This window comes from Lepidochelys kempii, chromosome 21 (assembly GCF_965140265.1).
Source record: "Lepidochelys kempii isolate rLepKem1 chromosome 21, rLepKem1.hap2, whole genome shotgun sequence".
Lineage (NCBI taxonomy): Eukaryota > Metazoa > Chordata > Testudines > Cheloniidae > Lepidochelys > Lepidochelys kempii.
The window spans coordinates 8,371,829-8,395,849 of NC_133276.1; the positions used below are offsets into that span (position 1 = coordinate 8,371,829).

At 53.5% G+C, this 24,021-nt stretch overlaps 1 protein-coding gene across 5 annotated transcripts in view; it reads right to left on the bottom strand.

The window, feature by feature from the left end:
• ATP2B4 (ATPase plasma membrane Ca2+ transporting 4) overlaps positions 1-24,021 on the bottom strand; it is a 103,883-nt gene that overhangs the window by 44,370 nt on the left and 35,492 nt on the right. For 4 of the 5 annotated variants that reach the window (XM_073320111.1, XM_073320115.1, XM_073320113.1 and 1 more), the window contains 3 exons: positions 13,404-13,988; positions 3,113-3,310; positions 312-569 (listed from right to left, as the gene is read on the bottom strand). In XM_073320111.1, coding sequence (XP_073176212.1) covers positions 312-569; positions 3,113-3,310; positions 13,404-13,599 — 652 coding nt within the window. In that variant the 5' untranslated portion in view covers positions 13,600-13,988. Of the gene's footprint in view, positions 1-311; positions 570-3,112; positions 3,311-13,403; positions 13,989-22,374; positions 22,660-24,021 lie in introns of all 5 variants that reach the window. The other variant, XM_073320112.1, reaches the window with a different exon arrangement.

The window sequence follows — 24,021 nt, forward strand, 5'->3', positions numbered from 1 at the left end:
CACGAGGTACTCCACAGAGTCCAGCTTAGCACCAACAGTTGCCTCTGTGCGTGAGGAGCCCACGCAGGCAGACATTGTCCTCCACAGACAGCAGCCCCTGTAAGGTCAGGATGAAGGCATGCTGGGACAAGTGGGGAACAGGTACTGCCCACATCCAGCGAAGAAGGCAGCCAGGGCCTCAGTTTCCACTGCTGGCAGCTCCATGACTGAGCCAACTCAAGGAGGGAAAGGGCAAGGTGTGAGACAGGCACAGGAGTGCCTGAACTGGCCAAGTCAACTCTCTGTGGGCTGGCTCCCCTCCCACCACTCACCGTATTTGATCTGCGCAATGTCCCCCACCACGATCTCAGCCACAGGGATCTGGATCACCTGCCCCTTACGGATGACCGTGAACTTCTGCTCCTGCTCGATCCGGCTCTGAAGACCCCGGAACTGCTTCTCCTTGCTCCAGTCGTTGAAGGCCGTCACCAGCACCACAATGATCACCGAGAAGAGAATGGCTGCTCCCTCGATCCAGCCAGCCTGCGCCTCCCCCTCATCCTCCGCGCCCGCCACTGCTTGGCCACACACTGCCGGGGTGGGGGTGGGGGGGGGCAGGAAGTGCAGAGAAGAGGAAGATTCAGTCACGTAAAGGAGTTCTCTGTATCTGTCAGCATGTTGCACAGCAAAGGGCCTGAAAAGCCCACATACACACAGATGCCTCCTGTCCCTTTCTCCCACAAGTCACTCCCTCTGGTCGCCCTTCTCCTACAGACACTGCCCATCCAGCCATTTCTGCATAGAAGTTATTTTGGCAGGGGCCTGGGAATCAGGACACCGGAGTTCTTTTCACAGGTCTGACATGCCCTCTTAGGTGTGACCTTGGGAATGAGTCACCATCTGTGTCTTGCTTTCCTCAGTTGTTATCCCAATTTGATACTTCAAACAGCCACCAATAAAAACTAAGCAAACACCATTACTGGGCCCTTGCAGAGAACTTTGCAACCCTTAACCAATTAACCCTTACAGATTAAGGCCCCAATTTACACAGGCTCGAAGAGGTGACATGCCTTGCCCATCCACCTCCAAAACCACAAAGGGGCACCCCATCAGAGCTGGGATTAAGTCACGTGGCCAGACCACACTTATCAGCCCACCTGATACGGACATTGCCAGAGGCATAATCCAGACTTTGCAAAGGACTCAGATCCTTGGATGACAGGTACTAGATTACACACGCTGGCATGAGATCAGCCTGTGGGAATGTGTCTCTCTCTCGAGAGAGCTACGATAGACCCTGTATAGCCTGCTTCATGGTAGGTATCCCCAGGGCTGAGCACACAGCAGGATGACCAGCAATGCAAACCCAAAACATAATGGTCACGCACTAGGAGGTGGTTGTTCAGGGGACAGGGTGCTTTTATCTTAGCTATGGTGTATGCACGTGCACCGGGATCGGTACGGTTAGGAGATACAGACCACCACGCAGGTATTTCCAAGCCTACTAGGTGGGTGCTTGGTATCTTGGTGGCAGATAGAGCCTTAACATACATGTATATAAGTGCACCAGTATGGATACACGACAGGTCTGGAGAACCTTTCTCCCTTGTTCTAGGCATATAGCTCTGCACAGCCAGGATCACAGGTTGGGGACTCATCTTCCCGAGGCATCAGGGATTGGCTGCAAGGGGCCTGCTCCAACTCCTATCCGAGTCAATGGAAGGACTCCCACTGAGCTGGATGGGAGTCAGATGGGGCCATAGGAAAGGCTGGACTTTGACCAGCTGGGCCCTGCATGCTGCCATCACACCAGTGAAGGCCTGCCTCCATTTATCTAGCTACCCACCCACACAGCAGGTGTGCAGACCAGGCCCCGATCAGCATATCAGCCAAACCGCTCCTCTGCTCTTCATCCCCTCTCTTCAGCCTATTGCCCCTGGTCAGGGAGCTGTTTTCCTCTTGGGGTCTCCAATTGGGATTATTTTGCTATCTCTGGCCAAGAGCAGAATTTTTTCACCCCCGTTCTCAGCCCATCCTGCCAAACCTGCCTGGCCTTCCTTGTGTTTAGAGTTCAGATTCATTTTGATCCATAAGCTGATGCAGAGACGCACAGGATACGAGACATGCTGCAGTTTCCTCTCCTCTACTGTTCCATAGGATGAAAACTCAGCGCCATGGTCTAGCTTGGAAGCCAGTACTTTCCCTGCAAACCCCCCCCCCCCCCCCCCAGCCTAGGGTCTCGCATCCAATCCACAGCATCCTTTAGCGCCAGGATCGTGCCACTGACTTCTCCTTGCAGGGACTATAGGCACTCGGAAGACAGCGCTCATATCTTTCTGTATAGCATCTTTTAAGCCCATATAATCCCAGAGCATTCTCCAGACTTAACAGGAGTTCTGACTCCCTCAGATGCAGCTGCTTCTGAGGTGGAGCCTGGAAGGTGTTTAACAAGCCCCTGTTCTGAACTGTATTGCAGTAAGCGAATCCTGTATCTCCCTGAAACGGCAAGGGGCAGAGAATTAACAGAGATGGAATGTGGCCAGGACATAGGCATTAACCCTTTTTGTCTATTGGCCTGACCCAAAGCCCATTCAAGGTTAATGGGAATCTCTCCATTAGCTTCAATGGGCTTTGGATCAGTTTACAGATGTTAGCATTTTCCGCCACACCCAGCACTGTAGCATCTAGCTGTACAGTGGGAGAGGTGTGCTGGCAAGGAAACTGGCAGGAAAACTCAGCGACGTCAGCTGTATGTTAGGGAACTCAGCTAGGGAAAATCTGCTTAAGAGTCAATCAGGCAGCATGTATGTTGGGGCAGGAGTGGGGAAGGGAAATATGAGGCCCCAGATCCCCAGCTGGGGCAGAGGTAGAGTTCTTCTGAAGTCACTGGGCCAAATCCCCAGCCTGTGCAAACCCAGATAGTTCCTCCAGCTTCAGGGTCACACCAGCTGAGGATTGATCCTAAAGAGGAAGCCTAAAGCAGCGATCAAAGCGCCTTTTCCAGAACACAAATGATACAGCCCAGGGGATAGGATAGTGCGGCTCCTGGCAAGACCAACCCCTTCCGTGCCAGTTCTCAGTGAATGTTCCTGGAGACGCGGCCCCTTCCCCGCCACAGCTGTGGGGCACTCACATTCATTGTCGCCACCTGGGGGGTGATAGAACGACAGACCCAGGGAGATTATGGCTGCGATTTCCAAGATGATCAGTGTGACGTCCTGAAGCGCCTCCCAGACTAACTGCAGGAAGGTCTTGGCCTTTTTGGGCGGGATGAAGTTCTGGCCAAAAACCTGCCTCCGCTTCTCCAGATCCGCTGGGTTCCCAGACAAGCCTGGAGAGGAAGGCAAGAAGGAGAGGTGAGGAGAAGAAAGTCACCCTGCCACCCCCATCCCAACAGCTGACACATCATCCTTGGACATCCCTGGGTACCTTCCTTCTCCAGTACTCCCTTCAGCGTTATTTAGATCACAGCAGAGCTGAGATCAGGGCCCCATTGTGTCAGGGGCTGTACAGACAGACCCTGTCCCAGAGAGCTCGCAACCTACACAGATAAAACAGACAGACAGATGGTGGGAGGGGAAACTGAGGCACTGAGCAGGGAAGTGCCTTGCCCAAAATCACCCAGGTCTCCTAATGTCCCATCCACTAGACCGCACGGCTTCTTATTCTCGGTTTCTCCCATGCATGCGCTTTTCTGGCTGGGCCTCTACAGCAGAAAACAGCAGAGGGCGCCCAGACCCTGGAGAGATTAGGCTCCAGTGGAGATCCTGGCAAGCTTCCCCCACCTGCACCGATTTGCATTGAGGTTACAAATGCCAGAGGTGCCCTCAGGGACAAGCGAGCCCAGCTGGGGCCAGGTGGTTGAGTTCCCTTGAATGATGCAGCAAGACAGAAACCTGGGAGTCCCCCCTGCGCTCTCAGTTACCCCCAACACTGGGTGGAGTGGGTCATGAGAACAGTGGGTGGCTTTACTCTAGTTCCTTGTTGGGGTTCCCCCACCAGCCTAAATCAGCCTGCTAGGGAAGGTGTGACTGGTCAGCAAAGGGACGGGAGAGAATGAGGCAAACTGAGTGAGTTGCAGGTTTGACACCAAGTGAGCTGGGGTGTCCCCACAAGTATGTCTACACTGTGGAGAAACACCAGCAGTGCTGAGTGTCAGAGCTCGGGGCCATTGATAGGGTCGCGGGGACTGGGCTGCAGTGCTAAAGACATCAGCGTAGACATTCAGGATTGGGCTGGAGCCTGGGCTCTGTAACCTAGCGAGGGGGAGAGTTTCACAGCCTGGGCCCTAATGTCTCCATGGCTATCACCTGACCTGGGCTTGGAGACTCAGTACCTTGGGTTTGTCTTTCAAGTGTAGACGTACCCTCAGACATTCAGCTGGACCAGGTACCCCACACACAGGAAACAAGGGACACTAGCTCTGATCAGCAAACCAAAGGTAGCGAGAGCTCTTGATGCTCGCCACCTTTCCAACACAGCCACCACCTAGCAAACCCCTCACGTGCCAATGAATGCCAGCTGGTGCTCACTGGCTTGTTTACATGTTGCATCAAATTAGCTGTGACTCTGGCATTTATAACAGGTGTGAAATCAGAGCTGCCTGCTTCAGTATCTCTCTCCAGCTCACAGGGAAGGCAGCGGCTGCCAGAGCACTCTCTGCCTAGCATGTGGGCAGCAGGTACCACCCACAAAGCCTCAGACAACCAGATCTGTGCTTTGTCCTGTGCCCAGGCAAGGTGACTGAGTCCAAGGCATCACTCCGGATTTCCCCAGCCTTGCAAAATCAGCTGTACCCAGTTCTTCCAGGACGTCCGAGGGTTTTTCCAGCTCTACTAAGATCTTTCCAATGGAAAGCTGGCAGAGGCAGATTAGGGGTTTGTGGGGCCCGCCCCAACCCTTCCACCTGCAGGCCCTGCCCCCGGGCTCCAGAATAGGGCTGTGACATAGGAGGGAAGCCAAGGGGAGGAGAGTCCGTGCAGACAGCTGCACAGATAGGGAGAGTAATGGGGGCGTCCATTCATGCCAGGGCTAGATCTGTAGATTCAGCCCCATCCGCAGGGAGATGTTTGCTGGGCTGATGCTGTAGGGAAGACATGGGCTTGGAGACAGACCTCGAGCATCCAGCTGCTGCTTCCATCAGTCTTACACGGGTCCATCAAAACAAAACCGCCTCCTCTCGCCCACTTTGCCATGTGGATTTTTTGACAGTAAGGGGGCGGAGGGAGGGTTAACGAGAAACTGTCAGATCCCTGAGGCTGCCCTAAACGCCCATGGTCAAGACCACTGCTTATACATCACGGTGTTCACGTGGCCCCTGTCACGGCAGCACGTGTGCCCTCAGCTGGGCAGTGAGGCAGGAAAGGGTTAATCCCCCCCACACACTCGCTGCCTTTTCCAGATGTGGAACTGTGGCCCAGAGAGGGGATGTGACTTGCCCAAGGTCACACAGAAAAGTCTGGGGCATAACTAGGCATTGAGCCCAGCCCTCAAGCCCCAGTCTCCACATCTGGGAAAAAAAAGGGGGGGGAGGCATGTTAACCCTTGAGCCTTCACCACAAAGCCATCTCCGCCCTGTTGCGACACAGAAGAGTTGTCTCCTTGGGGCTGTCAACCCAGCCCCTTTAACCAACATTATGTCAGGGTGGACTTAAATGAAATTTATCCATAACTGCCCGCCTCCCCACCAGCTCCACCTTAAAAAGGTCAGAGCCCTGCATTTTCCACCTTAAGGGTGCCCCAGCCAGGTTCCTGCCAACTCCCGAGATGCACCAGGCGGGGAGGTCAGACTCAGAGTTGTGCTCTGAACTGTAGACACTTGGATCATCTCCCCTCCACATGTGGGTCAGGGCTGGGCCAGCCTGGAAACCCAGACAGACCCTCTAGCTAGAGGCTGACTTCCCTGTCGTTTGAGGGGGTTTTCCCCTCCTTCAGCCAGCTGAGCCCCGAGGAGAACAAAATCCTCCCCTTCTACCCAGCTGCAGCCACCCGCAGGAGATCAGGGGGGCCAGGGAGGGAGCAGAGGCAGGGGGCTGGAGGTGTGGAGAGGGGAGAGCAGATGAGGGAGCGCCCTCCTCCGTCCCATCACAGGCTGGCTGGCACCGCACAGTCCGAAGGGAGAGGAAAGCTGGCCAGATGAAGTCAGCCCGGGTGTCCCTACAAGCCTGCCTGGGAACGAGCCCCACCCGAAGTCTCTGGACCGGATGGAAAATAATGCGGTGGTTTGACTCACGCGGTGTCATGGCCCAGGGACTGGGAGGGGATGATGAGTGCACGCTCCCCAGCACGGGGGAGAAGGGAGGAATGCCAGGCACATGGCCTCCCAGTCTGGGCCCCCACCCCCTAGATTCTGCTCCACCACAGAGCGCACCCCACAACTCAGCCCTGCAGCTGCCCCACCTGGGCAAGCTGCCTGCCCCTCAACACAGACACTCACTCTGCCACAGGGGGAGCGAGAGCGCAAGCCCAGGTCTGCTCTCACAGCCCAGGTCTGCTGCCCCCTCCCCAGACCCAGCTGCATGCCAGAGGCAGAGAGCCCCCTGCCCCAGAGTCTCCACAACTGTTCCCCTCAACTTCTAGCACAAACAGGGACCGTGGATCAGGTTTGTCTCCCCAGTTATGCCCAAGCCAGCGGATCTGCTCTCCCTCTACCCTCGAGCAGCCCCCTTTGGGCCACAGCAGGTGACCGACACGGGCGGTGCCGGCCCAGAAGCCGGTCAGTGCAGACTCCCCCACATTCACCTTAACTGCTTAGCCCCTGGTCTGGCAGGGAACTTGCTGCTCACACATACACACCAGCCGCCCGTCTCCTCCCAAACCATCCCCACCCTCTTGCTCTGCCCTGTTCCTTCTCCCCAACTTTCAATGTTCTTTTCTTCATGGTCACCCTCTAACCTCATTCCGCTAGTCCTCCTGCCAGCTGTCGGGGGGGTTGGGTGGGGGGGGGGAAAACACGGTCACACCCTTTCACCTTCCTAAGGGAGCCAATTCACCACAGTCCTGGGGGAAAGCAGAGCTTCAGAGTGACTGGAGTTGGGGACCCACAGGAAAGTGGGAGCATCTGTGTCATGATGAGCCGGTGACAGGGTTGCCTGCTGTCCTGAAATTAGCCAAACCAGCCGAGATTTCCACAGCCCCCTCTGACATTCCAGGGGTGCAGCCCTCTGAGAGCTCCCAAGCTTATTATGGTGCCATTGATGGAATTGTGCAAAACTCCGGGATGTGGAGGAGGGAGGCTAGTCTCGGGATTAAGGCACTGGCCAGGGATTTAGAAGATCAGAATTCAGCTCCGTGCACTATTGCAGATGCCACATGCGACCTTGGGAACATCTGTTCGGGTTTGATTTTTCAAAAGCCCCTAAAAGGGTAAGGCATCCAACTGCCTTTGATTTTCAAATTGCTTACCCTGTACATACAGCACCAAGCACAACAAGGCCCTGATCTCAGCTGGGACCTCTAGACACGACAACACTATATATTAAAAAAGTGAAAGATTTATAAGCCATTGCAATCCCCGGGATGTTTGCCAGTTAAAGTAGGAAGTAAAGGAAAGAAAGGGTTAATGGGGGGGAGGAGCTACAGAGAGGGAAGAGAAGAGGTTCCAAAATAACCCACCTGCCACTTTGTGCATCAAATCAACTGTGGCCATCCTCTCACAGTCAGGGAGGAAGGCAAGGACAAGGGGCAGCCAATCATTGATAGGTGTTGGGTGTGACAGGGGAATGGGTTAGAGGCCAATGGACTCTAGTCAGCATAGATCTCTTGGCCAGTGGTGTGAAGACGTGTGACCCCCGACTGGCAAAGCAGTGCTGGCAGAAGCCCTTAGCCTAGATGCAGCTAGATTGGCAAAGCCGCGCTTTCACCAGGGTATCTTGTTTTGTTCACAGGGGCGGTTGCTACACAAACAAAGAGCAGCTACGCTGGGATAGCTGCCTGCACATCAGGAGTGCTTTGCCGGTGTACATAGCATAGCGGTGTACCTATACCAGTAAAGGACTCTAGTGTAGACATGGCCTCTGGCAGGAGTAAAAGGGCACTGAGCCTATCGGGGAGGGGAACCTGAACAGCAATCTCTCTCCCCCAGAATGCAGCATCCCATTGCCACTCTTCTCCTGGCTGAATGTGGGTCTCCTTCTCCAGGTTAGTTCGTGCATACACACAGAAAAACAGGTCAGGTGCCCAGCCCTGGCTCTTTACCCCTCCCGGTGCTCTTGCCACTGCAGTCCTTGGGCACCGGAAGGGTCTCATGGCTTGCCTCTGCTATTCCTCATGCCCCATTGGGTTATTTTATTTTGTATTGCCAGCAGGAAGATTTGCCTCTTCTAGGGAAGCTGGGACAAGGTCACTGGCTGGCTAAGCCAACCTCGGGCCCAGGGATCCCCAGTTACGGGCTGGGCTCTCCATGCTAGCTCTGCAGGCTGGAGGAGGGAGAGAGTGGGCCAGAGGAGGAAAAGGGGACTCTGGTGTGGTTATTGCCAGCGAGACAGCCAAGGCTGTATTTGCTGACACTTTCATCCCCCAGGCGAGATAGAAAAACGAGAGAGAGACTCCCGTCAAACTGATTCACAGAACAAGCCTTTGCTTAGGGCAACAGCTGCTGTGTACAGCTCCCTTTCCCACCCCACCTCCCTCACCACCACAAACCAGCCTTGGGCTCCAAACTCACAGAGCAGAGGGTTAATTCCACAGCAGTTGGCCAGCTGAGGAACAGAGGGACAGTGGTCTACATGCCTACGAGGTAACACTCAAAGGGGCAGAGGACCAAAGCAACTAGGAGCTCAGGAGGAATCCTCTCCTCGCCGTAGGGTCATTCATCACCTGACGGCAGGCACCTCCTTACCATCCCCTCCTGGCACCAATGCGCCATCTCCTCTACATCCTCTGACAGTCACCGGGTGGTTGACTCCAGTCCCACCACGAGTGAGCTGGCCAGAGCCCTGATTGGCTTAAACACAGAGAGGCCAGTTTGCAGAGATGACTTAGCAGGAGGTTGGGGGGGTCCACAAGCCTGGATGGGAAGGGCCCCCACACGGCACAGACACAGCCAAACTATGCTCCACAGCGCAGAACAAAGTGCTTTCCCCACCAGTGTCCCTTGTGGCAGAGAAGGGCTGTAATGACTGTACAGGAGATCTTTCATGGAGGCTGCTGGGTAGACAGACCCTCTGGTTCTCTAGCTCCCAACCACAGAGTCCCCATCAGGGCGCTTCTAAATATCTGCCTGACCCAAGCAGTAACGGAAGGGGCTGCCGAAGGCCCTATGGCAATGCTTTGGGATACACAAACCTAGCAGCGAGCTCTTGGGAAGGGGTCATTCTGAGTCATGAAGCTCAAGATTCAAAATGCAACTATTCCAATAGAGAGCAGCGTAGGCTGTGTGTGACGAACCCTCAACACTCGGCTGTCCCCCTGAGATGGGGTTCATAGAGTGGGGACAGGAGCTGGACTCTAGTGCTGGATAAAGCACCTTGTATTGACCCAGGCAATCTAGATGCCCTAGGAGAGTGTCACTAGTAAACAGCCTCTTACTGAACCCCAAGATTTGAAGTTTAGGGAGACTGGACTTAGCTGTAGATGCCTTGAAATGCAAACACGGCCTCTGCCACTAACAATTTGTGGACAAGATTTAGCACACAGGGACATTGTCCCCGCCCAAAAGCGCCTTCTGTTGCAATGCAGGGAGGGAGACTCCCTGGACGTGTACATTCCCAGGGAGCCAAGCTGGAATTCAGCAGTACTAGAAGTTGCCCGCAGAGGGCTCCTATATTTTATATGTCAAGGCAGAAGTCCCAGAGGACAAGTTGTATCGGCAAAATAGATTCTGTAACTTCCTCTGAACTTAAGAGGATGTTTCCGTGTTAATCCTAGGGCATCCAAACAGCTCTGTCGCTGCACCTCCATCCTGAGCTGCGGCTCTCTGGTCGAGAGACCACCCCCCACTCTTGTGGTTGCAGCTCATTCCTGATCCACTGCTCCCAGGCCAGATTCCCTGTGGACTGGAAGGATCCAAGAACAGACTCTCAGTCATTCCACCCTTCTGATCCCAGCAAAAGTCAGAAGCACAGGGGCTGCCGCAAGAGATGAAAAACCAATGGGCGGAAGAAAGGTTCAGAGAAGATTTGGTCCAGAAATGGCCAGCATGTCTAACTGCAGTCGAACCTGGCCTCATCCCTGCGTCCTGCTGATACTAGAGATGGGCCCAAGCTGTGTGGGAGTCCAAACTCCCGCAGAAGGTTCAAGGGTGGGCTGTTTAGAACCGAAGCTTTGGCTCAGCCCATGACAAAACGGACCAGCTGCAGAGCACGGAACTGAACTTGACCAATGCGCAAAGGGTCTTGGCTCCTGGGAAGCAAGTTCAAGCCTCCCCCTCAAACTCTAATCTGGGACTTTCACTGGCATGGGGCACAGGACTCCACAGAACAGGGCTGAACATGGACTGTCAGAGGAACCCATTTTATACAAACCACCAGGGGCCAGGACAACTGAGTTACAGACCAACTTCCGCTCAGTTTGTGCAGGAGTTAGCACGATGGGGCCTGTTGTGACTGGGGCTTGTGAAGAGGAACTGCTAGATCTAGGCAGTAGCCCCAGTAACTTTGGGGGAGGAGTAGGACACTCCATAAGCTGAGATTTAAAAAAAACAAAACACTCCGTGCTCCCCCATTATTAACATGGTTTATACTGCAGTAGCACCTAAGACCCTAGTCACGAACCAGACTCCATGGTGCCAGGTGCTGTACAAACCCAGAAGAGAGCTTTTTGGGGTAGGGACTTACTTTAAGAGACAGATGGACACTGATCCTCAGCCATGCTGGAGGACCAATCAGAAATCCATCTCAGCCTACATTCAGGAGCCAAGAGGACACTCCTCGGGCTGGATTTTCACAGGTGTTGAGCACCTGCAGCTCCCATGAACTTCAACTGGCACTGTGGGTGCTCAGCACCTCCTGAATCAATGTCTCAGGGCTGTGCTCTCAAGTACTGAGGTTCCCCCAAATCAGCAGCAACTCTTGAAAATGCTGGCTTCACTGAGCTGCCAGTGAGGGGAGTCCATTCCCTCCGCCAGGGTTATATGTCTCTGTGCAGATAGCATTGCCATCTACTAAATACATCACGCTGGGCTATTTACCCTGGGCCTGCAGGCTCTCTGACCCGCTGGTTGTTTCCCTAGCCAGTCACTGTGGTGACATTATCTGGATGAATCAACCTGTGCACAGGCTCTCTCATGGAATCACACATGAGATTTACTGGGATGCAGAGCGAAAGCCCCGGGCCTGAGGGGAATGGCATCATTACAGTCTACCATGCTGCTGGCTATGGTGTCTTTCCCAGCCCCGAGGACATGCCTCTTGCATCAGGGCCATCGATCACGTCAGTGTTTTGTCACAGGCAATGACGACGAAAAAAATTTCTCAACCTGTCAAGATCCAGAAGTGAGACAACAGAAAAAGGGGACACGTGGGAGGATGACAGGAAAAAGCAGGGAACTCGGAAAGACGGCGGGATGCAGCGCTCCAGCCTTCAGTGTTTGCAGTAACCTCGGCGCTGGGCGGAAATAAACCCAAGTGAGAGCAATGCTGGGGCTGTGTGGGATGGAGGAATATGCAGGTCTGGAAACAAGGGAGAGAGTCAGACAAAAAGACTGAGGGAATTAGGACAGCTGCCTTTCAGCTCTCTTCTCTGCAAACAGAAATAAGAGCACAGAGCAGCATGTGGGGTGTAACTCCCCATCCCTCCATGCATGTGCACTCTCTGCTTGGCGTGGGAAACACATTCCTTTGTGATCTGAATTTGGTATTTCCAAACAGGATGTCCCCATCTCTCCCCCCATGATTAGATCTTGTGTGGTCTTCCCTTCTCCCCAAGCACACCTTCCCATTCCCAGGCACGGCTGTGAAATATGCTAATCCAGCACTTACATCACAATGCGAAAGAGCTACGAACAATAAGTTCTCAAAGTGAAGCAAGAAAACACTTGATTTCGGAGTCTTGGCCTTGCTAATGCAGCTGCCATCCACGCAGATCCCCTCTGCCTTCCATAGGCAATGGCCAAGCCTATTAGCCAGCCTAGTCCCTGCCACCTTAACATCAGCTCCCCTCCTAGGAATCCTTGTCCAACACACTTCACTGGTGTTAAAAAAAATCGCTTTCCTTGTCTTTTCCTTCCTTTTCTCTGCTAGGACCACTAGCTACCCAGCATGCATTGATGCTATCCTGCCTCTCAAGAGCCTAGATTGGAGGGTCCTCAAAAAGAGTTTGGGGGCTAGGGAAATAAAAAATTATGGAGTGCAACACTCCAGGGAACGTAACCCTGGCCTGGGAGGCTGACTAGAATCATCATCAGCCCCCCAGGATTACTTTCTAACACGGCAAGGACCACATTTCTATTGGGAAGTCCTCTGGAGGGGCTCAGGCAGAAACCTGATTAGCATGGCTGCCAGGGGGGAGCATCCCCACCCAAGGGTTACTTGGTTTTACACGTAGACCTTATGAGACCCTTTTAGGAGCCCAGAGAATTGGTGAGTCCATATTAGAAGCATCCCCTGTAAGTGTCTGCCTCTGGGGAACAGCTGGTTACATACACAGTTGTTCAGGACACTAGCATGAGAGCTTTGCAAGGACATATGACAAGCCCAGCTGGAGTCACAGGTGTCTGGATGGCAGCTGGACGTGGCTGCTGAGTTCCTAATCTACCTTTAAACTCTCCTTCACCACCAGCCCACGCTGCCCCAGCACTATCCTGCTGTTAGCGCTATCAATTATTTAATGGCAGAAACGCTGGAGCAAAGCTCATGGGCACCAGGCCAGCCGCGGAAAGGAATCCCACAGCTTTTCACGCTTCCTAAACTACTCAACTCTTCGCCCGTTCCCTCAGTTTGGAGTCTGCATCCCACTCTGGGGGCCTGGCAAAGAGAAGGGAGCTGGAGGCTGCAGGGAGAATGTGAATGGATAGCCTTGTGGTTAAGGCTGGGACTCTTGAGACCTGGGCGCCCCCTCAAGTCAGTCATTTGATCTCTGTGCCTCAGCCCCCTCCAGCTGCAAAATGGGGATATTACTCCTTCCTTGGGCTGTTTTGTCTAGTTCGACTGTAAACTCTTTGGGTAGGGACTGTCTCTCACTTGGTGTATGGCCAGCACACAACACAACGGGGCCCCTATCTCGGATTGGGCCACTTGAATACTTACCGTAATCTGATGGACCCTCACAACTACTGAGCCACGCAACTGAATGGGGAACGTAGGCCTGCGGCCTCCAATTTGCAGGTTTAGGCCTAACAAGATGGCAAATTCTAACCCACCACTGATCAACAGGCAAGATCAGGAACGGTTCCCCTCAGATCCTCCAGAGCACATGGGAGCTTGGGAGAAACAGCTCCTGTTTCAGTCCCTCTCTGCTAACCTGCCTGGGCCAGGCCAGCCCCTTACCTTCCACTGGCGACGTCTTCAGCCTCTTGCAGATGTTCTGCACACCCCCGTATGTGTCATTTATCCTTGCAACGGCCTCACTGCTCCGAAGCTCCATGAGGGTCCGCAGGTCGACCAGGGAGCAGCCGAAATCCCCTTCATGGCTGCCCTCAGCGACCGAATTCCCAGGATGGTGGTCGGCAGCGTTGTTCGTCATGTTGCCAAAACAGCGGGAGTCGCAACAGACGTGTGTGGAAAAACGCTGGCTCCTATTTGTTCACCTCCCTCCCTTGACAGTCCCGCAGGGGGGACAGACGGTCCTTGGCAGCTCTCAGCAGCCACCTTAGCTCCACAGTCCCGTAGAGGACTGGATGGTGGAGCCTCGACAGAGAAGAGAATCCCTGCGGACGTGCTGGAGGTGGGGAAGGGGAAGCAGGTGCTTCCTTCTACAGCTTCCCAGGTGAAGCAGCGTGACTAGCTGAGCCCAACTTCTCCAGATAAAGGTGTAAACAGGATGTGCATGTTACCGTGGAAGCGACCTTAGCAACAACCAGTGTCTCTCTTGGAGAAGGAGGAGGGTTCCCTGGATACCAGCGGCAACGGGAGCTGCAAGACAGATTTAAAACAAAAATACCGTCATTAACAAGAGGCCCGAGATGCATGTGCCATGGAACGGGGGACCGAAAGCCACAGTGCTAGGGCTGCACCTATACAAGAAATACTGGGAGGCAGTAAGGTCTAGGAATGGAGCACTGGAGCCAGGAACCCCCAAGTTCTAATCCCACCTCTACCCTGTTTTAGGGCAGGATCTTAAAGGGACATGCCCAGCTGGACAACTAGATGGTGTAAGAAAAGGCTGCTTCACAGCAAGAATGCTTAGCACTCGTAGTCCTTTTCAAGCAGGACGGTTAGCTAGCAGAAATGGGTCTATTATTTGCATTACTGTGAGGCGTAGGAGCCTGTCACGGCCCAGGACCCCGTGGCGCTAGGTGCTGTACAAATACAGAACAAGACAGTCTAAGCTCTGCTGACCTCAACAAAACTATGCTGCTAAACGGTAGCTGAGGATCTGGTCCTTCATCTCAATCTCAAAGCACTTCAAAGTGCATCAGCATCACTGGTCTAACTACGCAGCAGGGAAGACTGAGGGCCCCCAGGATAAACGACTTTCCAGTTGAGTCATGAAGAGGACCCAGGTGACTCTCTGCTCCATCCACAGCGGTCTGGCCCAAAGCAGAGAGGAAGAGAAATATTTCCATTTATTTGTTTTAAAAACAAAGACTTCCACTGGAAAACAGCTGTCTCTTACACACCCCTCTGTCGTGCCAGGGACGCCCTGAGAATCTGGCTCTGAAACTGACTATATATAAAATGTGAAAGTGACTCCACTGATTTCTTCTCTGTCTGGAAGAGACAAAGCTAAAGAAGTAAACAAACATAAATGTGGACAAATAAATTGGAGCTTAAAAGGCCTTTTGTTTAAGTCATGAGTGGATTGTCAGTTAACATGGGTAAAACCCCTCAAACATTTAAATACAGAGATTTTTATACTACATCCCTTTAGCTTCTTTGCCCGAGTTTCCCCATCTGTACAATGATTACAAGCTATTACCATTACTTAGAATGGGGCAATGAGGAGGAGAGAAATACTATGACTTATTCAGCAATGAAGCCCCACGTGCAGACAGACACAGCTGAGTTAGAATCAGCACCAGCTATATCCTGCATGGAAGGGAGAATTCCAGAGCAAGTCTCAGTGGGTTCCCTGAAGCAGGAAGGGAGAGAACCTGAAATATTAAAACTGGGGAGGATTCAAGAGTCCATTCCAGATGGGCAGAGAAATCCACGTCAGTTTCTTCTCCTCCTCCTCCAGGAGGAGAGGGGAGTCCCCCTCGGCACCTGTGACAGTTGTAGGGAAATGCTGGGATGGAACTTCATACCCCAGTTGGATTCCAGACATTTTGGGCCCCCATGCTTTCCCTGCCCTCTCCAAAAGCGGAAGCAGCTGGCAAGGAAGGAGTCGGGGGATTGAACGCTTGAGGATGTCCCCCTCCCCAGATTGCTAGAGAGGGCTTTCTCCACCAACAGTCCACGACTGCAGTCTGCTCAAGGCCACTGATCCTGAAAATGCATGCACAAAGCAGGCTTCTCTCAACTGGGGGTGTTGCAGCTATGCTGCAGTTTGGGATTTCTTCAGGGTTGCATCTGCCCTGAAGAGGGACTGGGGAGACCAGGAAGTTCACAGCAGCCTAGCTACCACAGTCCTTGAAGCACCCTGTTTCTTAGACTAAACTCTGATGGGCAGAGAAAGAAGCTCTTCCTACGTGTTTATATGGGGCCTTTGGGCACGAATGCAACACAATTAGATAAACACTCTACCTAAGGGGTCACCAGAAGCACAAGAACGTAGAGGAGCAAATTGGGAAGGAGGGACTAGGGCAGGGTATGCTGCTAGGAAGCCTTCACCCCATCCCCTTCCCTTCTCCCTGAATGCAACATGGAAAAATCTCAGTCCCTCTGATGCTCCAGCTCCTTCCATAAGCAATAGGACAGCAGAGATCCCGCAGAACCAAACTGCAGAGGCAAAGATGCGCATGATCCAAGCTGCGTTCTCAGAAAAACCATCCCGCTAGGCCAGGGATTAGGGTATTATGACTCCACCCATCCCCCAGCATAATTCAGCTACTTGCAGGGAAGGCAGGAACAGACTGAGCTGTGGAGATTAGAGATAAGGAGACAGGATAAGAGAAGACTCCATGCTGGTGGCTAAAGATATGGAGTCAGCATGCAATAGGGCTGGAGGGAGACCGTTTCTCTCCATATCTTTCTTCTCACTTGTGGCAGAGAGAACCTGACAGATGCTGTCTGTGTGTCCCCAAATTTAGCCTCTGAAGGGAATTTTAAGAGTTGCTACAGATGTCAGGTATGACAGGCGCAGAAGTGTCCTCAAGAGATGCCTTTGTGAAAATAGGGTAATCCTGGGAACACAGCATCATGTTAGTGCATGAGAACCAGGAATGGAGATAGAAAGGGAAGCCAGCCAGCCAAGTTACTGTCACATCCACCCAGGGAGAGCAAGACACCCAGAGCAGACCCAAGCAGCACATGAGGAAAGTGGGGAGCTGTAGCCCCTGTTTTCCAGGAAACCCCTGCTCCTTTCACTGCTACCACAACTCCCCCTGTCTGTTTGTTCATCCTCCTTTTGAATCTTTTAATAAGCCAAGGTCCCAACCCCACAAGTTGTCCCATGCAGGTGGATCTCGGCGCCCCTGGGGATCCAGTCAAGCAGAACAGCTTGCAGAATCTAGGCTTTTGACTGTAAATTCTTTGAGGCAGGGATGGTCTTTGTGATCCCTGCCTGAACCATGCCCAGAACAGGGCTCTGATCCCTGCCTGGGGCCTCTAGGTGCTAATATGAATCAGGAACCACACTCCCACCGTGCTGAGCCCTGGACACACATGGATGACCAACAAACTCCTTGTTTAGGGAAGGAACTCTAAATAGGCCATTATTAATTTTCAGGGTTCCCCTTAAAGAAGTAGGCCCACCTCAGGGATAGAGAGAGTCTGTGTCTTCCCAGCCTTAAAACAAGAAATCCCTTAAGGAAGCCCTGCAGTAGGTCATTGGTATGGGACTGGGGGGCAACTCTAGGTCATGGCTTGGTGCTATAGAAGAAAGCACATCTGTCCATCCATCTACTTGCTTTGCCCTCCCCCACCCCACCCAGGAGCCTCTCTAGTGGAGCCGTTACTCATCTATCATTTAAGGGCGTTAAAGCTCCCTGCGGGAGGAGGTACAAGATGGCAGATCCAATTAAACAGACCCCTGCTGATTAATAGCGTGTTGGAGGATGGGGGAGGGGATTATGGTTCCTATTTTTTCCCCTTTCATAACAAATAACATCTTCTGAAAAGAGCTAAGAGGTTAAGAGAAAGGCAGCTAATTAATCCTGGAATTGCAGACTCCATAATTACCCCTGGAGGAGCCTGCAGGGCTCCTATCATTATCTCCCCAGATTCCTCTCCTCCTCAGAACTGGAGCACCAGGGATCCCTCTTGGCAGGTTGCAAGGTGGAGAGGGGCGGGGGAGAGAAGAACCAAAAAATAACAGATTCCCAGGGGAGGAAAGTCTGCGTACACTCAGACAGCTCTAGTCTGCACTGCTGCCCATTGGAGTGGAACTGTGGTCCTAGAGGGTAGGGCACCGAACTGGGAGTTGGGAGACCTGGCTCTGCCACGGACCTGCTGGGTAACCTTGGGCAAGTCATGTTTCCCCATCTTTTTTGTCAGCTCTACTTTGACTGCAAGCTCTCCAGGGCAGGATCAGGTGTATGTCCCGTGCCTGCAACACTGGGGCCCTGGGCTTAGCTGGGACAGACAGACCTGGGGCATGTCCAGGAAATACGCTCCCACCATGCATCCAGGTGTAGCTGGGATGGATCAAAAGCAGCTTTCAGTCTCCTTTAAAGACGGCTATCCCCTCACCTGGGAGTCCGGGTGCAAGCTCAGCCTGGCCACACTTTGACCCATGAGGTCTACAGCTTCACACTGACCCCACTGACACTCTTACAAACACCAGGGTCACCCTAATTGGGGGGGGGGGGCGGACTTTGGACCACCACAGTAGGTTTGCCCCAACCATGCAGACTGCAAATCAGGGGACACATTAAGGTGACACCCACCTAGCCACGTCATTCCAGGCAATTTACATGTCAAAGGCCCAGTCCAGCCAGTCCCCTCCTGGGCGTTAAATATTATAGCTGGAAACTACTGAACGGATGTGCTCCGGGTGCTCTTTGGAGCCAGACAAATGGTCCCAGAGGCCCTGCCAGGGACAGAAAGAACCCCACGGGACAGGGTGATCCTCTGGAATCTCCTTCCGGCCCCACCAAGGCCAGGGAGAGAAGGAGGAAAGCCCCAGCAGCCAGCACTCTAACAAGCATCTAATGACATTATTCAGCTGACTGTCCCTAACTCCTCCACTGAATGCATCCGATGAAGCGGGCTGTAACTCACAGAAGCTTATGCTCAAATAAATTGGTTAGTCTCTAAGGTGCCACAAGTCCTCCTTTTCTTTTTCCTAACTCTCTAATTAGTTTCCAGAGCCTCTAGGCACCAAGGGGGAAGCTGTTCTTTCCCTGGGTCCCTTCCTCTGAAGGGGGAGTAAGGCAGAGAAAGGCAGTGGGGAAGACCAGAAGAAGGCTCCAAGCAGCCCAAACACTCAGCTGCTGGCAGCCAAGTGCAGAGATGCTAGGACAATGCTGCATCCTTCCACCTAGTACTGGTCATGTGAAGCAGGGGGTGGGACCAGAGGGGCAGGGATTGTTCCCCAACTGACCCCTCAATAGGCCAAAGGAAGTGGAGAAAGTCCCCAACAGGTGAGTCTTCTTAATTGGTATCAGATGGCTCCTAGCACATTTGTCCCCTGATTCATATAGGATTAGGGGTGGATCCATCAAGAGGCGGTTCTTCAACCAGTGGGCCTCTGAGCTGGACAGGACAAGCCTAGGATTCAGCTCTGGCGGTTGGGTCAGACCCAGAGTCTGGATTCTGATAAATACAGTCTCCACTTTGCAATAGCCACATGTGGAGAGCTCTAGGGAAAAGGGATCCATCTCAGCCCTCTGCATCAGCTCCACCAGCATGCCTCCATGACCAGCAATCCCCTCCTTGCTGCTATTCCTGCCCTGGGCTTCATCCATACAGTTCTGCTAGCACACCTCACTCCCAACCTGCTGCTCCCCTCTGCTATTGCATTCTTGTGTGTCATCCCCCTGCACCACCATGTCCAGCCATGCCAGTGCCTCTTGGCCCCAATTCCCTGCTATTCCGGTCCTGGGGCATCTGCTGAGCAGAAACAGCCAACGGTGCTGCCTTGTGATGAGCCACAGAGCAACGGTCATCCTGGCAAGTGAACGTAAACAACTCCCTTGAATTCACCCACATCATAAGCAAGCTTTAAATCCAGGTCTCCAGGGCTAAGTGCCCTGGGCTGGGGCTAGGAAAGGAGAGAGGGTTGGAGGAGACATCCTGCAGCAGAGGGGTATGGCAAGCAAAGGCTTCCTCTATGTCAAGAGGAGACTAGGGAATAAGCCCCAGGGGGCCTATGCTAAAACACCTCTGCATTACACTGGCTTTGATACCCTTTGCTGGAGCAGGAACACAACAGCCTTTGAACCCATCTCCGCACTGGATCACGCCCCAGCCCAGCCACATTCTGCAAGTGTAGGGGCAGGGACAGGGGAGAAGAGCGGAAACATTTACAGGCCAGGTAAGCAGGGGAAGGGTGGGTGCTGGCTGGGCAGGCACCCAGTGGATGTAATGCAGGGCTGGCACGGCTGGGTTTTATATGGCCGTCTGCAGAGGGCATCAAAAAAGGGGGAGATGGAGATTTAAAACCAAAAAGGATCCTTTCAAATGAGGGGAAAAAATAAAGGAGGGGCAGGAGAGAGAGGATGCTGACAGGAGTGGCCCAGTAGGGTCCTTCCTTTCTACACCTAGGTTGGGGGGGAACAGGATCCGGGGGGGACTGGGTCTCCCTAAAATCATTGTCATGTACCCCCCAAATATACACACAGCCCCCTCTCCATCCCCCCTAAACCCCCTTCCCAGCAGACTCCTGCCCCCAGCCACACCCCAACCACTCCCATCCCATCCCCCTTCACAGTCAATGGGTGCTAGCCAAGTGAGAAAGGAAAGAGGGAGGGAGGGAGGGTGGAACAGAGAGAGAAGCTGGCAGGAGCAGGAGGAGGGAGCAGCTGATGAGGAATGATGGAGCTGATGCAGTGCTGCAGACAAACCTGCCCGGAATAATAAACGGCTGCATTACACCTCCACCATGGCAGACGGAGAAGACACTTACTGGCATTAGGGAGACAGGGCACCCCTCCCAGGGGTGGAAAACCAAAAGGCAAGCGGGCAGAGGTGCAGCTGATGGCACCTAAGTGCCATCTCTCCACTCCAGGGTGCAGGGACTGACACAGAATGGCCAGCGGGATCTGGGGCCCAGACCTCCCCCTAGGAACACAGGGCATTCCCCATGCGAGAAAAAGGGAAGCTACCCCTGGGCAGGAGCAGGGGAGGGTGAGAGACTGCTGTGGGACGGCCAGAGAGGTTATCCTCTCTAACACAGTCAGGCCCAGCCTTAACATCCAGTAAGTACCTGCCAAGGGGGGCATTTTCCCCCTTCCCTCTAGACAGGGCTCTCTGGGGCCTGCAGTCACAGTACGCTGTTGTATTTGCCTCGCTCCACAACTCAGAGACTTTGGGTAGCTCCTCATGCCGCTACTAGGGGCTTCACTCCTCTTGCAGACCTATGTCCCCTGTTGGTGGGGAGAAGGTCCTAACTCCTAGATCTGGGATGGCAGAGATCAGTGGCCTGCACTGGCTGGATGATTGGCCTGGGGCTGGACTGAAGCAACAACTGCTCAGGCTGGAGAGGTCCAAAGGTGGGCACCTAAAAAAAAAATATATGGAGGCATCCAAAAGCCACGGGCTCCTTTTGAAAAGGAAGGTCTAAAAAAAACAAACAAACAAACAAACAAAAAACAAAAAAAAGGTTGTTGGCTCCCTGTCCTGGGCTGCAGGTCTGCAGATCCCAGCCCAACTCTGTCCTCCCCTGGGGTCTTTGGAAAGGGTTGTACGCAGCATCGTCTCCAGAGACAATGGTCCGGGCCAGCATTTCCCTGTATCTCCCGCAGAGTGTCACTTGGGGAGAGGGCTCCCTTGGTCACAGCCAATGCTTCAGCCAACATGGCTTACCTGGGATCCTCAGAGGTACTTGTAAGTCCAAAACGGATTCCAGCTCTGGCCTAGTAATTCCCTCAGCCATCTCCTGGAGTTGGCAGTTTCCCTTTGCTCTTGCAGTAGCAAGGTGCTCGGGGGGGAGGGGGGGGGGAGTGTTGGAGGAGGAGGAGTCAGGCACAAGCTGTTGTGCTCTGACCACTCTAGCTACTGCCCTTTCACGACTAAGGAGAAAGATGCCCACAACTTGTGTGTCAGGATGGAGACAACAAGGTCTGGGATCAGCCTGCAGGGCTCAGTGCAAACATACCCACAGCCAGTGGAAGCTGGGAGAGGGTCTCCCTTACCTTGGCTTTGCTTTTCCCTTCTCTCCCCCAAGTTACATTGCCTTGATCATCCCGGCTCTCCATGCTAGGAAGGTGCCCTGTTCCCAGCAACTAGCAGAAGCTGCTACAGCCTTGAGTGCAGCGTAAGCCTCTAGACCAGTGGTTCTCAAAGTGGGGTTCGCAGAACGTTACAGGGGGTTCGTCAGAAAAATTTCACTCATGGCAGCCAGAGGACCCCGGGCATTGGAGGCAGGTGGGACCCAGTTGCAGGGCAGACAGCCTGAGCCCCAGGGAGAGCAGGGCAGGGCAGTTGGGGCTGGCAGCCCGAGCCCTACCCCCACCTAAATCAGCCGGGGAGCCGGCCGCCCGAACCCCAGAGCTCTGCGCAGGGCAGACAGCCTGAGCCCCGGGGGTCAGCGGGACCTGCAGCCCGAGCTCAGTGGAGCTCAGTTGACCAGGGCGATCAACGGGGTCCAGCAGCAGGAGCCCTGCTCAAATCCCTGGAAACATTCATTTTCAGGAGGGGGTTCACGAGATTTCACAATTTAACAGCTCGCCAACCCCTTTCACTAAAGTTCGGGAACCACTGCTCTAGACGGATTATATAGATAGGGATGATCTTTCCCAGAGACCAAGGCAATTAAAGCAGACCCAGCCGGGCAGAGATCCTGGGTCTAGAGATCAAGCACAGTTGATTGGTTTCAGCATTGGACATGGGGGGTGTAGCAGGCAGCATACAGGCTCACTGCCCAGTCATCTCCATTGTTCACTCCCCAAATGGGGAGGAGGATAGGAATTCGAAGTTCCATCCCTATCTGCCCCTCTCCCCTAGCCTCCACTCCCTGGCCTCCCCCACTCTGGGTTCCAAGGTTAAAGAGCATCTCCTCAGCTCAGATGCGGAGTCCCTCTGGGTATTTCCCCACCTGTCTGCAGGCAGATATCACAGCGGTGATTCAGGATCCAACAGTGGAAGAACGGGCCCAATCCTGGTGTCAAATGGAGTTTCTCCCATTTGTTGGGCTACTGGGAGACCAGGACTGAGCTCGCTGCTTCGAGGACAGAATGGCCGGTGAAGCAAGGAAGGATCGTGCCTCATTTAAAACGAATCAGGCTGCTGCCTTCAGAGCCCAATTTCAACCTTCCCCAAGTTTCTCCTGGGAGTAACAGGCTGGCTCCCGAGTCCTTCTACGAAACCATGCTCCTTACTCCTAGAGGAAGTTAAAGGAACAGAGTCAGAGAGAAAGAGCAGGCCCATGTGGCATTTGGCCCCATCCCTTCCATGCAGCGAGGCAGCTGCCTGGCATGTTTCCACATGCCCACAGCTGGATTGCTGCAGGAGCCCACAATAGCCCTGATGTCAGGGCCCTGCAGAGGAACTCCGCTCCAGCACCGGAAGCTCCTTGTGGTGGATGCCCTCCCCATTTTACTGGAGAGTGTCACCCCAGCCTGCTACGGCAGCAGCTGCTTGTTTTCTCCAGCCCTGGTGACAGGGTGTTATAAACACTGGCTTTGCTGTAGGTTGCTATGGCAAACTCAATGTAAAGCTTTGTCACAGGGAGACTATTTATGCCAAACGGAAAAAAGTGTCCCAGTTTGGGGGTTAAGATTTTTTTCAAAAAAAAAAAAAAATTTTCTTTAAAAGCCCAGCTCTTAACATAGCTACAGGCCCACAGCCAGGCTGAGCCAAGAATGAAGGACCCCAAGGAGGAGGAGGAAGGAGCAAGATCGATCCAAAGCAGGGAAAGATGCTCCCAGATGGGCACAAGACCAAAAAAAAAAGCCACCGTCAATTTAGAGAACAAACCCAATCTGGTGCCCAAAAGCACCCTGGGTAAATGAACCCCGGGGGGGGGAAAATCAGGGCTGCTTCATACAGCACAAGTTCTACTCACACCTCCTCTAATTAGCACTCACCACCAGGCTGGGGCTGAGCGTGCGGCTGCAGGGCTGACTCACCTCCGCAGAAGTGATTCGGCAAAGGAAGAGGAATAAATACCAAAAAAGCGCCCAAAAAAGCAAAAGTGGCTTTGTGATGCCACAGAGGAAAAGCAGATGTGCTAAGTGCTACCTCTGGGGGTTATTTGTAGATCAGAGCACACCACGTGGGTGCAGCAGCTCTGACTTCATGTTCGGACGGGCGTAGACGTAAGAGCACAGGGCTGGATTCCCAGCTCCTCTGCTATTGCGCCTGAGGCAAGGCTGAAGTGGGACTTCCTGTATTTTGGGGCCCTGTGCTACAGCAGAGCAGCCTCAGGGCTGCTTTAACTTATACAGTTTCTCATGGACCCCTATGGGCCTGGGGAAGCAGAGAACTCTGGCCATACCCCAAAACACCTCCTACATCATGGCTTGGAGCAGAGCCAGGGCAAGCTCTCACCAGCCAGGGAGGTGGTCTGCACAAGGGGGCATTTCCACCCACTTTAAGGCCCCTTTATGCTGCCAGGATGGCATAAAGGAGCCCTGGCATAAGAGGGAATTGGGCCTATATACTGCCAAGATTTTCCTGCATAAATCTGTGCTCCAACGCAGTCCAGCTGCCTCTGGGAACCACTGCTAGCAGTGAGACAAAA